The sequence below is a fragment of the Pipistrellus hanaki genome (assembly GCF_964339955.1).
Source record: "Pipistrellus hanaki genome assembly, chromosome: 18".
Taxonomy (NCBI): Eukaryota; Metazoa; Chordata; class Mammalia; order Chiroptera; family Vespertilionidae; genus Pipistrellus; species Pipistrellus hanaki.
In genome coordinates, this window is record NC_140520.1 from 26124943 (window position 1) to 26141775 (window position 16833).

General features: G+C 34.5%; 1 protein-coding gene across 2 annotated transcripts in view; it reads right to left on the reverse strand.

Annotated features, from left to right (window-relative positions):
- Window positions 1-16833, reverse strand: part of RPS6KC1 (ribosomal protein S6 kinase C1) — a 117031-nt gene that overhangs the window by 81324 nt on the left and 18874 nt on the right. For both annotated transcript variants that reach the window (XM_084865528.1, XM_084865529.1), the window contains 2 exons: window positions 16198-16313; window positions 11383-11476 (listed from right to left, as the gene is read on the reverse strand). In XM_084865528.1, coding sequence (XP_084721654.1) covers window positions 11383-11476; window positions 16198-16313 — 210 coding nt within the window. The remainder of the gene's footprint in view (window positions 1-11382; window positions 11477-16197; window positions 16314-16833) is intronic.

The following is a 16833-nucleotide window of genomic DNA, read 5'->3' on the forward strand; positions in this document are numbered from 1 at the left end:
ACAAGATCTTACAAACCATTTTTAGCAAGCTCATGCTTGCACACACAGCTGATATGAACAATAATATTATGATGAAGGGAAAAGAGTAAGAGCTTTAGAGTAAGTACAAAAGAAGTTTAGAAACCCAGCTCTTAAAACTTATTGTGTGACTAACAGCAAATTACTTAACAGTTTTACTTATTATGCAGGGCATTACATGAGATCAGAGTTAATACATAAGAAGCATAATAGACTATCATTAAATTATATAACTTTAGCAATTATATAGTAATTATTTAACTATTTAGACAACATATTCCCAGAAGTGTGTTTTTTGGTCACCATCCATATCTAAAAACACATTTCTGGGAATATATTGTCTAAATAGTTAAATAATTATTATATAATTGCTAGAGTTATACAATAACTGGAGGTGTACAGGAAGCAGCCAATCAATGATTCTCTCTCTCACTCTTCCTTCCTCTCTGAAATCAATAAAAATATATTTTAAAATATATACTAAAATTTTTTTTAAATAAAAGAAAGAACTAAATTTTTAGAAATCTTTGTTTCAGACCCTTCCACAGCTTTTGGAGTTTTAGTCTATATTTGTATCTTAGTTTTCTAACAGAAAATGAAAAATAGGTGCTGCAAAAATTTTTAGTAATGAAAATTACTTCTCCCACTTCATATAACTGACATCATGGTAAATGAGCATGATCTACAACAACAGCTACTAAAATTTTTGTCTTAAAACCTCCCTTTACATTCTCAAAAATGATTGATAACCTCAAAGAGATTCTGTATGTACTTATTTGTAAATATTTACCAATCTTAATATTTTTTAAAAAACAGACATAATCTTTTTAATTAGACATTAAAGCCCATTACAAGTTAACATAATTTTAATTTTTAAATTTTTATTTTCCAAAAGAAATAATATTTAGTCAGAGAAGTGGCACTGTTTTAATTTCTGCAAATCTCATTAACAAAATATGGCTAGATCCTCATATTTGTTCTCTACATTCAATCTGTTGTCAGATGTTGTTTGGGTTGAAAGATTTGAATAAAATGTCACATAGATATATAATTGAAAATGGGGCAAATATTTTAGTAGCCTTTTTAAATAATTGTGGAGACTGTCTTATAATACTATAAAACTTGACAAATGGTTGTTTCTTAAAGCTTAGTTGCCATGTAGAACATAAAATAAATTTCTATCAATTAAAATCAATTTCTGTTTGTGTTTGTGTATTTTGTTAATTTTTATTGTTGAAAGTATTACATATGTCCCTCTTTTTCCCCCCACTGACCCCTTCTAGCCCACCCTTGCCCCATCAGATCGATGTTCACAACCTATTGTCTATGTCCATGGGTTATGCATTAAATTTGTTTTTGTTACACACAAATCCATCTTACATACTGAGTGGATCTTTTTATCCATCATGAGTTTGTAACATTACACATTGGTCATTTTGAAAATATTGATTTCCATAGCTACTTAGATAAAGCAGTGACAAATTTCATATTATAATATCACCACCAAAACCGAATTTGTTATTTATCACCACCAATTTCACCAGAAAATTCTTTAAATATTGGAAAACTGTTAAGCTCAAAGTGGAAGATACAAGTTTTCCAAAATTCTAATTGTTGGCTGCAAACCTGAATTTTATCAGGGGCAACACATGCTGTCAGCTGTTTTCTCCTTCAAGTATTAATTCACTTTGTTTACTTTCAAAAAAAATATGTGCCACATTCCCAAGTTGAATAATGACAGTTTGTCTGTTAATCAACCTTTCAAGTAAATATGGTGTTCCAAGAAAAGAAAAGCAACTAGTTTATGGCTCAAGGGACTGTATAAGAATGTTTCCTTAAGACAACTATGGTAGTTCAGTATGCAGAAGTGCTTTGTGTATACTTCCATTTCATCAAATATACAGTTGACCCTTGAACAATGTTGGTACCCCCAACCTCATCCTCATACAGTTGAAAATGCACATATAACTATTGACTCCAAAAAAACCTTTACTACAGTCCCTCAGTATCCATGAGGGATTGGTTCCAGGATCCCCTGCAAATACTACCAAAATCCACGGATGCTCAAGTCTCATATAGAACGGCTCAGAATAATGCATACAGTCAGCTCTTTGCATCCTCCAATCAAAAATACTGTTTTCAATATGCAGTTGGTATGGGAGATGGCCCTAGCCGATTTGGCTGAGTGACAGAGCGTCAGCTTGCAGACTGAAAGGTCCCGGGTTCAATTACAGTCAAGGGCACATGCCTGGGTTGTGGACTTGAACCACTGGACTTGATCCACAATAGGGAGTGTGCAGGAGGCAGCCAATCGGTGATTTTCTCTCATCATTGATGTTTCTATCTCTCTCTCCCTAACCCTTCCTCTCTAAAGTTAATAAAAGTATGTTTTAAAAAAACACATATGGGAGATGAAGAAAAACTGTATATTTACTTTTAAAAAATCTGCATAGAAGTGGACCTGTGCAATGCAAACCCATGTTGTTCAAGGGTCAACTAGGAATACAAATATTTAATCATTATGTTGCACAACTAAAATTAATTAATGTTATATCAATTATGCCTCAATAAAATAGATTAGATAGATAGATAAATAGATAGATAGATAGATACAGGAAGATAGACAGAATTAATTTTGTTCCTTAAAAATAATAGATTTCATTATATGCATAATCTGGAATGAGATTCATTAGACCTAGTAGAAATCTCTTCATTTCTATGACATTTCAACTGTACACAGTACTTCAAAATCAAAATCTTTTCCAGCAATCTATAAAATTATCTACTGTTCTAAGAAATATAAACTTTATGAGACTTTTAAAATAATTTTTTAATATTTTATGCATTTCAATGAAAATTTATTTCCTTCAATGGTGTCATTGTAGTCCGCTGAAATTAATAAACAAATACAAAGTCTAAAACTTTTTCTGGTTTATGCAGCTAATCACAAAGAAAGGAAATGCTGTCAGAGATCTTTTGTCAGCTCTCCCGTGCGTTGTCACTATAACCTTCACATCATCGATCACATTGTACTGTCTCATGCTTTGCCTGATTTTCCTTTCTACAAGAACAATGACACCAAAGGGCAAGAGGGTAAAGTTATGTATACTCAGTTTCTTTTGACCACAAAAATCTAGTATCATAGTCATATTTCCTCTTACCTTTCCAACCTTATTTTATTAGCAAAGGAAACCATGGTTAAATAAAATTACATCAGAAAAGTAAGACCATCAAAGTACCGAGGAAGAAAGATAACAAAATAAAGTAAGAAATAAGTATTCTATACATATTATTTCAATTTCTACCTAATTCTAAATGAATCTTTCAAAGTAAGCAAGCAAATAAAAAACAAGCAGATTAGGAAGAGGAATTTTTTTAGCCTAACTGGGAGAAGCAAAGGAAAATAAAAAGACTTCTTCTAGTTTAACCTTTTGGCAAGGCATATCAGATGCAAAAAAATGCTTATGACTTTGACCAAGCAATTCAGCAGTTTTTACCAAAACAATCAGAGATATGAAAAAAAAAAAAAAAAAAAGATCTCTATATAAGAGTATTTACCACAAAAATTAGTGAAAATTTTGCAATAACAAATTTCTATCAATAGAAGAGTATGGTTTGTCTCTATAATAAAGTATTATACAGCTATTAAAAAGTATATATAGCCCTAAGTGGTTTGGCTCAGTGGATAGAGCATCGGCATGTGGACTGAGGGGGTTCCAGGTTCAATTCCGGTCAGGGGCACGAACCTTGGTTGTGGGCACATTCCCAGTACAGGGTATGCAGGGAGCAACTGATCGATGTTTCTCTCTCATCGATGTTTCTAACTCTCTATCCCTCTCCCTTCCTCTCTGTAAAAAATCAATAAAATATATATATTTTTTAAAGTATGTATAGAAGAATGTTTAATGCTAAAGTATTCATGCTCTATTATGCAAAAATGACAAACTGAAAATGGGATGTGTGTGTGTGTGTGTGTGTGTGTGTGTGTCATTTTATAATTTAAAAACACAAATACAACGTGGCTGATGTGGCTCAGTGGTTGAGCATCAACCCAGGAACTGAGACCACTGGTTCAATTCCCGGTCAGGGCACATGCTGGGTTGCAGACTGGATTCCCGGTAGGGGGCGGGTCAGGAGCAGCTGATCGATAAAGTTTCTCTCTCTCCGGGATGATTATATCTATCTCTCTCCCTTCCTTTCTAAAAATCAATTTTTAAGAACACAGGGGGGTTGGGGGGAAGCTAGAAAGGTACAATAAACACTAAAAGTAATTTTTTTCAGTATGGTGGGATTACAGGCAATGCTAATCATATATCTTTTATGTGTATGAGAAGCCCTCCAGGCTCTGTACATGGAGAATATCAAAGGAGATGCAGTAAGGGCTAAAATTGCGAACTGAGTATAAATCTATGTTATACAGCCATCATTTATGAAGTACTGGCCTGTATGAAATATCCAGCAGCCAGTACCCAGGAATTCCTAACTTAAGAGAGAGAAGGTAGAAATGATATAAAGACAGATCTGTTTAAAGCAAACTAACCCCAAACTATCCTCCTCCTTTAATTCTCTCTTAGGATGCACCCTACCACACCTAAAAAGCTGAAGCCTATCATATGTCCTTCCCCATGCATTGTATCAAATCATTTTTTCTAATATTCTGATATTTTTCTATATTTAAGCAATTTCTAAATTCCCTTCTTCTCAATTAAGTATTTCCCAAACAGCTCAACAACACCCCCTTTCACCACCACAGCAATGAACGTGTGTGGGCATGTTCAGTACCTAGCTTATTCCTCCAATATCCTTAAGATATCCACTTCGTACAGTGCCTGCTCAAGTCCTGGAAATCAGTCCTGTCATTCAACCTACTTTATATAAATCTAAATATCACAGGAAGTGGAGACTAGCTCTCTATAATCCAGAAGGAAAGTTAGCGAGTAAGATATAGGGAACAGAAACAAGAAGCTTTCAGTTAAGGTGAGCAGGAAGAAAACTGTGGATGAGACAGAGCAACAATTGACAATACAGAGACTATTTGTCAAAGTCAGTCCATCATAAGAGTAAAAGGTGCAACCTTCACCCAATGCCATCAAGTCAAAAACCTAAGCCTTTTCTGGAAGGGATGAGAGCAGGGGGGTGGGATGGGGAGTCAAAGGTTCTATGAAAGCATTCTGCCTCCAGATTCATTTCACAGACATTCAAGTCTCAGGGCCATTAGAGGGCCCCAGGTGACTGGTTAAAAAGCAGCTACAGACATAAGGGTTTTATTTAAGATCCTAGTCTACCTACCTACCCTCACTTTTCTGCGCTTTGAACTGCTCAGATAGGCAGTATAGTCTAGGACACCATCTCTGAAAGACAAGCACCAGGGGAAAAGGTTGAGTTGCCACAGAATAAATCTTTATACTATAAACTAACAGAAATCTGTATTTGAAGACCATCTGCAAAAAGATATCAGTTTTCTTTAGAACAACAGGTGGTCCCTCATGGTGGACTATATATAAAAATACATGGCCTCATTATTGTTAGTTGATAGCTTTCGCTGAGCCCTGAGGTTCACATATTGCAAGAGTCAAGGAAAGGCAATTTCTGCTTTTCTTTGTAGCAATGACTCATGCTTTATACACAAAGCAAGTGATCTAGCCAGCAGAACAAAGGTCACCCTGAGACAGAAGAAATATATATCTGTCTCCATTAAGAAATAAGACCTTATAAATATGACTTAAGTGAAAACCTAAATCTAAAACTAATTAAGATTCTGATGCCAGTTAAGATTCCTGTACTTGATTACCAACTCCTCATTTAGTAATAGCTATTGTTACTAAACTAACCATTCTTTTGATGATTCACATTTATAACATCCTTGGAACATGTCTATGCTTCACCCTTGAAATTTTTGAAGAGAGCATCAGAATAGCTTCTGTATATTTGGTGGAAAACAGAATGAACTCAGAAAACAACACATTCATCACAGTTATAACCCTAAGACTGTTATCTTATCACAAACAACAAAGGTCTGTGAGTTGGTTTCCCTTTTTACCTAATGAACTTTTCATGCTGCTCCTCTCCAGAATCTTCTCTGCAAATCACACCTGTTTGTTACCAGCACACAAGCAGCTCACACTGAGCTTTCTATACCAAATAAGCATTCCCACAGCCTTCCTCTCCATAAAATTAAATCTCTTCATTTCATAAAATACTGCTATTAAAATTAAATCTCCATAAAATTAAATCTCTTCATCTCAATCATTTTGTGATTGCTGTTAAATACTTGGAAGGCCCTGACTGCCAGAGGCACATGGCTCACCTTCTCTGAAATTCTAATTTTAATTGTAAACTAAGATATTCATCTATATGTTCCTTAATGTTCCTTCGACTCTAAAACCCATTCCCACAACATATCATAACTTTATTTGCTTCACCCAACCTCTAAAGTTCTAAGTTCAGCATTACCCTTGATAGCCCCAGGGATTTAAGAGTCAATATTTATAATTTGTATTATTTGTTTTACATATACACATACACACAATGACACATTCTCCTTTGTGGTTATCTTGAGAATAATGGCCTGTTCTTTTCTTCCTATTTACTTTAAAGTCCCCTGATAAAGAAATTTCAGCTAATAAAGAACAGTTAATAAAAGTTAAGAAGGTAAGCCCGTAAAAGAAAAAGGAACTTCAAACTGAATAAGCATACTCTAATATAATAGAGGACCCAGACTGTCTAGAAAAAAGATTTGGAGTTCTCATGGTGCCACCTAGTGGACATTTGCTATAAATTTTACGCAAATTTAAATTACTTTTAATTAGACTTTCTATATTTTGTCAATTTACACTACTTGTAGTATATAGACTTTAAGTTTGTCTTAAGAATATATTTAGGTTATTAAGTAGCCAATAAACTGAACAATATTACTTTTAAAAATGATTCTCCCTCAAAGCATCAACTTTAAATCAACTAAGCGAAAATAACACAAAGTAAAAAAAAAAAAGGTATTTTAAAACAGAATTTTTTTCAAGCTTACATAACTACATGCCTTTCCAATTATCTCCCTAACATAATACAATGTTTATTACATTTAATGACAAATATAATCTACATTATTCTATTCAACACATATTAATTATAATTTTCATGTTTATCTACATAGTGCAAAAACATTATTAGCCTACCATCAAGTAAACACACAAATCTTGAACTAAGAGTTCCTTTACAAGTTCTCTTACATAGACCAGCAAGAGATGCCGTTATCTTTGAAATGCACATCTCATTTACTCTAAAATAGCTAATTCAAGACAGCCTAATAAATCATTCTAGAATCTACAATTTTTAGAATAAGCACTTAGAAGCTTCTAACTCAAAATTTTTAAGCAAAAAAAAAATAAAAAAATACAGATTTAACTATTCCAGGAGACATTTAAAAATATTCACGTTTAAGATCTGCTACATATAAGATGTTGATCTCTCAATTTGTATTTGTGGTTATGATCACCTAATTATTTTCTCTTATTTGCTACATACACCTGGAAAATGTCCCTCCCAAAACAGCAAAGGAAGTAAAGTAATGTATTAGGAAGAGGAAATGACACAGGTTACCAGATGAGACTATGCCAACATCAAAGGCTCCAATATCAAGGCCAGCATGGCAGTAAAGCAAACTACATCCTTCAAACAGGCCAACAGATGAGAGAAACATGTCAAGAAGCTCAATTCCCATGCATCGTTTTGGTCAGGTTTCCACAAATGTCAGGAACTTCATAGCTAAGTTTAATACAGCAAATGATGGAAGTTTAAAAAGGAAATAAGATGTTAATCAATTAAGCCTTTCATCTTTGAAAAAATATATAGTTTAATTTCCCTGAACAAAGGAAGATCAAGAGTAACCAGCATTTCATCTTAAAAACATAAAACGATATTAACTTTTTATCTAAAAACCTACTGAAGAACTTTATAATTTTCAATTTCATATTAGATAAAATGTACTTACCAGTTAATTAACAAATTATTGGTTTCACAAAACCTTAAAGGGGTTTCCTCTATCCCACTGTACTATAAAATAATAATTTTTTAAGCCACTACTAGTAATCCAGCTTTTTGTTTTCCTTGGAAAACTTTCTTTCAAGGTAACTTAAAACTTGTTGATTGCATTTTTATGGTACTAATAAAAATAATGATCACTTAGCCTCCACATCTGTTCTCTGAGAGGTGATATACTTGCCATGTCATTCTAACTCCACCTGAAGGACCTTGAAACAGCAGATTATATATTAAGATGTGCCCTTCTGCCTCATTCCACCAGCAAACTAAATCAGAAGTATAAAAAATGAATCACCTTCAAAACACCATTTAAAATACTGCACTCAGAGGAGTTGTTATTGACTGAATCACCTCCTCACATTTTGGCTCTAAAAGCACTTGCCAACCACAATCCCTCTACAACCCTCCATTTCCCTGCAGACCTGCGGGGCTTGGCGGGCTGCCCGCTTCCCTGCCCTTGTACTGGAGGCCCTCTCCCTTGCCTGTCTCTAGGGTGTGCAGACCTTTTGGTATAAAAGTAAATCTTACACTTGCCCAGTATGCCAGACAATTTCATGATATTTAAAAATCATTTCCCATACCTTAGCTGGTTTGGTTCAGTGGATAGAGTCAGCCTGAGAACTGAAGGGTCCCGGGTTCAATTTCACTCAAGGGCACATGCCTCGATTGTGGGTTCAATCCCCAGGAAAGGGTGTGAAGGAGGCAAATGATCAATGATTCTTTCTCATCTTTGATGTTTCTCTCTCTCTCACCCTCTCCCTTCTTCTCTGAAATACATATATAGCGACAGGGGAGGTGGGGCGAGGCGAAAAATAAATAAAACACACACACACACACACACACACACACACACACACACATTAAAAGTTATTTCTCCTCTGTCCCTGGCCAGGTAGCTCAGTTGGTTAGAACGTTGTCCCAATATACCAAGGTTGTGAGTGCAATCCCAGACAGGGCACATATAAGAATCAACCAATGAATGCATAAAGAAGTACACAACAAATTGATGTTTTTCTTTCTCTATCCCTCTCTCTTCTCTTCCTGTTTCCCTAAAAAAATAAATTTAAAACATTTTTAAGTCATTTCCCCTCTCAAATAGTAATAAATTTGCAAGTTGTCTGACACTCCCATCTGTATTTATCAACCAAGTGTCTTTCAGCAGGATTAATCAATCAGACATAGAGGTGTTTAAAGGGAAGGTAAAAAACATAAGTATCAACAACATTTCCAGTTCTGTGTTTTTCATTCTTAATGGATCAGAGTATTTTAGAATGGTAATACAGTTGGAAAACTAAACTATGCCCTGAAAGGATAAAAATTTCTCTCAGGTATCATAAGTCTTTTCCTGAGTTTTTAACAAAAAAATGTTGCCCCTAATTTTTCTCTTAAAGCATATTCCTAAAAGATAAAGCCTTCCAAAGGAAAGCCATCTGTTTGAAATTTCACAGGCAAACTCTTAACTGCTTTAGGTAGGGTAGCCCATACTTCCCAGTTTGTCTGAGGAAGCCTTGGTTTATGCCTATTATTTTATTGTAATTCTCAAATATCTACCAGACTGGACAATAAATTACTAACTCACCTTAGCTTTAGATGTCTCTTTTAACATGGATACAGCCACCTTTCTACCCAGAAAAGTCATTCCTAATAATGCACTTTCCTTTCCCTCCTAGACCATGGCAAGGGACAAAAGACCTCTGTATTGCTCCCATCCCTGATTATTTTACACTAAAATGGGCTCCTGAAACACCCTTCTCACCGTGGCGGACTCCCACCTAGCAACAAGGTCTTATTATGGGTGTCAAAAAAATATAACCAGCCCTATCCGGTTTGGCTCAGTGGACAGAGAGTCAGCCTGCAGACTCAAGGGTCCCAGGTTCAATTCCAATCAGGGGCATGTACCTTGGTTGCGGGCACATCTCCAGTGGGGGGTGTGCAGGAGGCAGCTGGTTGATGTTTCTCTCTCATCAATGTTTCTGACTCTATATCCCTCTCCCTTCCTCCTTGTAAAAAAATCAATCAATCAATATATATATATATATATATATATATATATGTGTGTGTGTGTGTGTGTGTGTGTGTGTGTGTGTGTGTATGTATATGTATATGTATATGTATATATATATATATTTTTTTTTTTTTTTTTAAGGAGAAACGAAACTTTTCTGCAATTTCCAAGAGCTATTCTCCTCATTGAATACAAATATTTGTCCTACTTGTCCTCTACTGGACATCATCAAATCAGCACATTTTACAGACAGAAAACACTCTTCCTCTTTCTCAGGAGGAGAGTAACTCTGAGGCAATAGCCAGATCAGGTTATCCCATAAGTCACCTCCCAAGGAATCCAGTTCTAGAAAGAAAATCACATTCAGAACTCAAGCGGACACTACATTTTCCAAGGCCTAACCAGGATCTCAGATAAAAATAGGTCATGGAGAACAGATATATCTTTCCAAAAAAAACATGACAGACTGTAAAATAATATTACTGTCAACAATATTTTTCTTTGACTTTGGCTGATTCATGATGGAGTCAAAGATATTGAGGAGGACTCGATGGATACTTTGCTTTTAAGTCAACAGGAGCCACCATGAAAAACAATAAAAGTTAATTACTTCTCAATACAGTAAAACCAAATCTAATTACATATTTTTAAACGCTCTCCCCATCCCTATTTCCTAAATCTCTTTTTTTTAATTCCAAAGTTTTCCCTGGAAAAAGAAAAAAAAAACTAGCTAAGGAAATCCAAAAATCCAAAAAGTGTTTAAAATCTTCATTAAAAAATCAAGGATGGCTTAACAGAAAAATAAAATAAGAGATTATGCATTCTTTAATTAAAATTATTATAAGTACAAAAATTGATTTTCTTTACTCATATTATTATAAAACATATCAAAAACACTAAACTGCCTTAAATTATTTTTCTGGGTACATGACTAAACTTTTAAAGCCAGTCTTAAAAAATTAATTGTCTAAAGATCATATGCTGAATAAATTTAACCAAGGCATTCTTACTATAGAAAATACAAATTCTGAACACTCATACCACATTTCATCAAATTGAAGATGTCATTGATTGTAGGAGGAATCATCAGTTTATACAATATATTACTAAGAAATAAAAAAGCTGTCAATTAAATGCAAGATATCATCATCCCAGTATCATGCACCCAATAACAATGATATAAATGTGAAAAAAAGTAAAAAGAATCTTAGAATTAATTATGTATTGCCAAATTCCTATATCCATTTTTTTTGGCAACGTAAATATGATTTAATCTTCTACACTAAAAACCACTGAAATGAAAAAAAAAAAAAATCTCTTACCTTCCGTACTATACTCAAGAAAACTATCCGTGAGTGAATCCGAATAAGCTTCAACAGGACCAATCAATTCAGAACCATCATTAATTATTCCACCCTAAAAATAACAGAGTAATTGTGTGTCATTCACAATAACAGTATTTTAAAAAATCAGTAATAAATGAACTATAGACTTCTCAACAGGGTATTGTATAAGAATTACAAAAACTAATTATCTATTAAATAAGATTACAATTGCTTTTTAAAAAATCAACAGAAATATCAATGTTGGTTCATCAATGTTTACAAATGTACCACACCAATACAATATGTTAATAATAAACTCTGTGAGGAAGGAGGGAAATATATGGAAAAACTCTAATACTTTCTGCACAATTTTTCTGTAAACTATTCTATAATATAGTCAATTATTTTAAAAATTCAATAGGAATACTATCATGTTTATAATAATACATGGCTTTTTATAAAAGCAAATTTTTAAAAATCTTTCAAATGTACTCATTTAAAAATACAGAATAAGAAAACATGCACCAGTTAAATAATATTGTTCAGAATCCATAGTCATTCCAATTAGTGATAAATGATGAACTCCATTAGAAAGTTATGTAGTTTTGTCAAATTAAAAACTACAATATATCACACAGCACTTCAGGAAAACCCAGAAGTTACTTAAATTTGAAAACCACTTAAATACAATAAAGTAAAACTAAATAAGTTTAAAATATTTTTATTAAAAAATACAATTTTAATATAAAATTGATTTCTCAATGTGACAATCATTTTAGTTCTATATTTAAGTTTGCAAATTTAAGCCTAAAGGACTACTTTCTCTTACTTACATGTAATTAGAGAATGCTAGTATCAGGCAAGTGATAGTGGTGTGATTCTGTGCCATGGCTTTATACACTGCTCCAATCAGGAATATATGGGCTTATAATCTTTGAAAAAGTATAACTAATTAAAATAATAGCTCTTCTCTTTAACATCTTTTCTCTACCTTCCACCAGCAGTTCTATGGCCCCAAACACTATTTCCCAGATAGCAAAACCCAAGAGAAATATAAAACCCCTATTTCCTATCTCTGTCAGCACAAAGATTTCAACAACTATCTTTACCTAATCAAAAGTCTTCCTGCCAGCCATGTTCGGATGGGTCAGTGGATTGGAATGTCGTCCTATACATTAAAAGGCTGCGGGTTCAATTCCCGGTCAGGGCACATACCTAGGCTGCAGGTTTGATACCTGGTCAGGACCATCTCTGGTCAGGAAGAGTACAGTAGGCAACCAATAACGTTTCCCTCTCACATCAATGTTTCTTTCTTTTTCCTCTCTTCTTCCCTCTCTCTCTCTTCTTCCTTCCTTCCCATCTTCCCTCCCGTCTTCCCTCCCTCCCCTCATTCCTCTCCAAGATCAATAAACATATCCTCAGGTGAAGAAATAAATAAACAGATAAATAAATAAATGTGTTCTATAGGCACTAAAGGGAAGTAGAATAATATGCCACAATTCTATTTTAAATCTCTAGTTCAAACATTAACCTTTTAGTGTTCCTGATTATGGAGTAAAAAGAAACTCTTATTATATAGTTTCTCAAAATGAAAGTCAGTCTGAAGGGGAAGGAGTTTAGATATGGTAAAATAAGTAGATGAGCAAATGCTCACCGCAAAAGACAATAACTAGAGAAAACTGTTGAAATAGCCATTTGAGATTCTGGAACTCGATCAAAAACATAAAGCAAGTGAAGACGTGATTACTCGTGAAAAAACACAAAACCCCAGGTAAGCACTCTGGGAGTTGGTGGCATTCTTGCCTGAGGTTGCTCCCATCTTCCATCCCAGATGGGTGGTCAAGGTAATTATATAAGAGCAAGACAAGCCTTGAAAACCAGCAGATTCATTTGTAGATGAGGTTGCCATGATTTTGATTGAAGCACAGGGGGGAAAAATCTACCCAAAATAGCATTATCAGTAATAGCAGCAATCTTAGTGCCATACAAATGGCAAGAAACAGTGAGTGGCTCAGCAAGCATAGGCTGCAGCAAGCAAAGGACAGAACATTAGCCAGACATTTACCAGGGAGATCCAGAAAATAACACAACCATAGGGATTCTTAATAAGCATTCTAACCATCCCTACAGGAGAGACCAGAGATGAATCAAACTATCTACAGATCCCTGGCAAAACACGAGATGGTGCATATACATAGAGGAAAGACATCCCAAAGGGAAGTAAGACCCAGGGCAAACTCAAAAACTGCTTGAACTTTGAAAACACACAGAGAATCATCAGCATAAAGAGAAGAATATAAGAAACAAAGTGTTTAAGTATAAGCTAAGACCAAACACTGGCTGTCCAATAACTAAGATGATATAGAACTAATTCCTACAAAACCAGATTTAAAAATATAAGAAAGATTAAAAACTAACCTTAAGTATCAGCAGTCACATACTTTGCATTAAACAAATTCCACAGATTTAGTACAGCTAGGTTAATAAACATACTAATAAAACAATGGCAACAATGCTCAGGGAGGAAAAAAATCAGAATTCAGAATTGCTGTAATATATATTAACCAAAATTTCCAGCTTTGAACAAAAAATAATAAGACATACAAAGAAACAGGAAAAGTGTGTGTCCATACAGTAGGGGAGGGGAGAGGAAACAGTCAATATAAGCTAACTCTGAGAGGGCAAAGATGTTAGATTTAGAAGGCAAAAAATTCAAAGTAGCTATTTATAAATATGTTCAAATAACTGAAGGAAATAACAATTAAAAAATTAAAGGAGCCCTAGCTAGTTTGGCTCAGTGAATAAAGCGTCAGCCTGCAGACAGTCTCGGTTTCAATTCCGGTCAGGGGCACATGCCTGGGTTGCAGGTTCAATCCCCAGTAGGGGGCATACAGGAGGCAGCCGATCGATGATTCTCATCATTGATATTTCTCTCTCTCCCTTCCTCTCTGAAATCAATAAAAATATATTTTTTAAAAGAATCCATTTAAAAAGGAAAATATAATGACTATGACTCATAAAATAGCAAACATAAATAAGTAGAAATTATTTTTTTTAAAGAAAAAACAGTGAAGCATTATCATAGAGTCAGAGTGGAGACAATACAAATGTATATCAACTAATGAATGGATAAACAAAATCCACTTAATAGAAAGAAATGAAGTATTGATACATGCTACAATATGGATGAACCTTGAAAATACTGAACTGAGCCAAAACCGGTTTGGCTCAGTGGATAGAGCGTCGGCCTGCGGATTGAAAGGTCCAGGGTTCGATTCCGGTCAAGGGCATGTACCCTGGTTGCGGACACATCCCCAGTAGGGGGTGTGCAAGTGGCAGCTGATCGATGTTTCTCTCTCATCGATGTTTCTAACTATCTATCCCTCTCTCTTCCTCTCTGTAAAAAATCGATAAAATATATTTTAAAAAAAAGAAAAGAAAAGAAAGAAAATGCTGAACTGAGAAAGAAGCCAGATGCAAACAGCTACATGTTGTATGATTCCATTCATGTGAAATGTTCAGAATAGGCAAATCCATCAAGATGGAAAGTAGATCAGTAGTTGCTAGGGGGTAGGGCATGGTGGAGAAGAAGTGAGGTTTCCTTATGGGGTAATGAAAATGTTCTGAAATCAGTAGCAATAATGGTTGTGTAGCATAGTGAATATACACCAAAAGCCACTGAACTGTACACCACTTTAAAATGATGAGTTTTGTTATGTCAATTAATCTCAATTAAAAATAAAAGAACCAGATAGAAATCCTGCAGTTGAAAGGTATTGTATCAAAATTTTTTAATTTACTAGAGTTCAATAACAGATTTGAGAAAGAATAACCAATGAATGTAAAGATCAATAGAAACTATCCAGTATGAAGATCATAGAAAAAAAGACCAAATAATGAGAACCAGGGAGAAATATGAAATGATATCAAGCATACCAACTTACATGTAAGGTTGGGGGAGGGAGGAGAGGGTAATCCAATATAAGAGAAAGGGGCTGAAAAAGAAATACTTGAGAAACCAAGATGGCGGCATGGGTAAACACCTGATCTTGCTGCCTAGCACTACTACTTCAAAACTACAACTAAAAGACAAAACGGACATCATCCAGAATGACAGGAAGGCTGGCTGAGTGGAAATTGTACAACTAGAAGGGAAGAGAAAAGCATACTGAGACTCAGAGTAGCTGCGGAAGTAAAGGCAGAGGTGCGGAGGCACATGCAGGTTGCAGGCTTGGTCCCAGGCCTCAGTCCAGGCTTATGAGAGAGGCAGCCAATCAAATTCTCTCTCTCACATTGATGTTTCTCTCTCTTTGTCTCTCCCCCTCTCTAACACTCCCTCTAAAAATCAATGGAAAAATATCCCTGGGTGAGGATTAACAAAAACAAAACAAACAAAAAAAGGATTAAATATTCCTCCAATCAACAATTGTCATTTCCTGACTGCTTAAAGAAGATCAAACTATACACTGAATATAAGAGATACCCTTATTTGATAACACAAATAGATAGAAAGCAAAAGAATGAAAAAATAGGTACGATGCAAACAGTGACTGAAAGAGACCAATATTAAAATCATACAAAGTAAGGCTTTAATAAGTACTACCAGAGACAGAGAGAGATAATGCATAAGACTAAGCAATTCAATTCATCAGGAAGACATACCCATTATAAACATATATATACATATATATATATATATATATATATATATATATTGTATATGCCAATAGAGCCTCCAAATAAAATAAAAGTTTACATTAGAAAACACAGGTATTTAATAAAATACAAAATATTTTAGAAAGACCTCCAAACCTTGAAAAAATCTTCAAGCTGTTTACTGTTATAAAGAGCAGGAATATTGGCAGAGAACTGTAGCAGGTCTTCAGCGCACTGTCTTCTCTCTTCAATAACGGTTTCATCAAATCGCCCTTCAATTAAATAAGAATTAGCACAAATAAAGAAGGATCAAACACCAGTTTATGACAATTGATGTTCACAGAGCAGAAAGCAGCAGCAGACCTATCACGGACTATTTGCTGTGCTGATTATGCAACCTTCAGAAGTCAAATCTAGTCTCCCCAACTGGAACCAGCAGCCGTCACACCAGAAAAATAATGTTTCTGACAAAAAATGTTTCTGACAAAAAAAGAGACAGAGATATCAACTCAAAAATAAATGTGCCATCATCATCTAAGGTGTGTCAATATAAGCAACTTACCACTTAAAAAGCTGGTGATTTGAAACTAAAACTGAATAGAGAATTGTAAAGAACCAGAATGGTTTTCTATAGTAATTTAATACACATTAATTACTAATTATTAATGTAATTACATAAATAATTTCCCTTTCCCACTTTTGCTTTACAAAGGAACTGAGGAAATTATGAGAACATCTGTATATCAACAGGGTCAAAAACTTCAGTTTGAAGAAAGTTCTTTCAGCCAAACT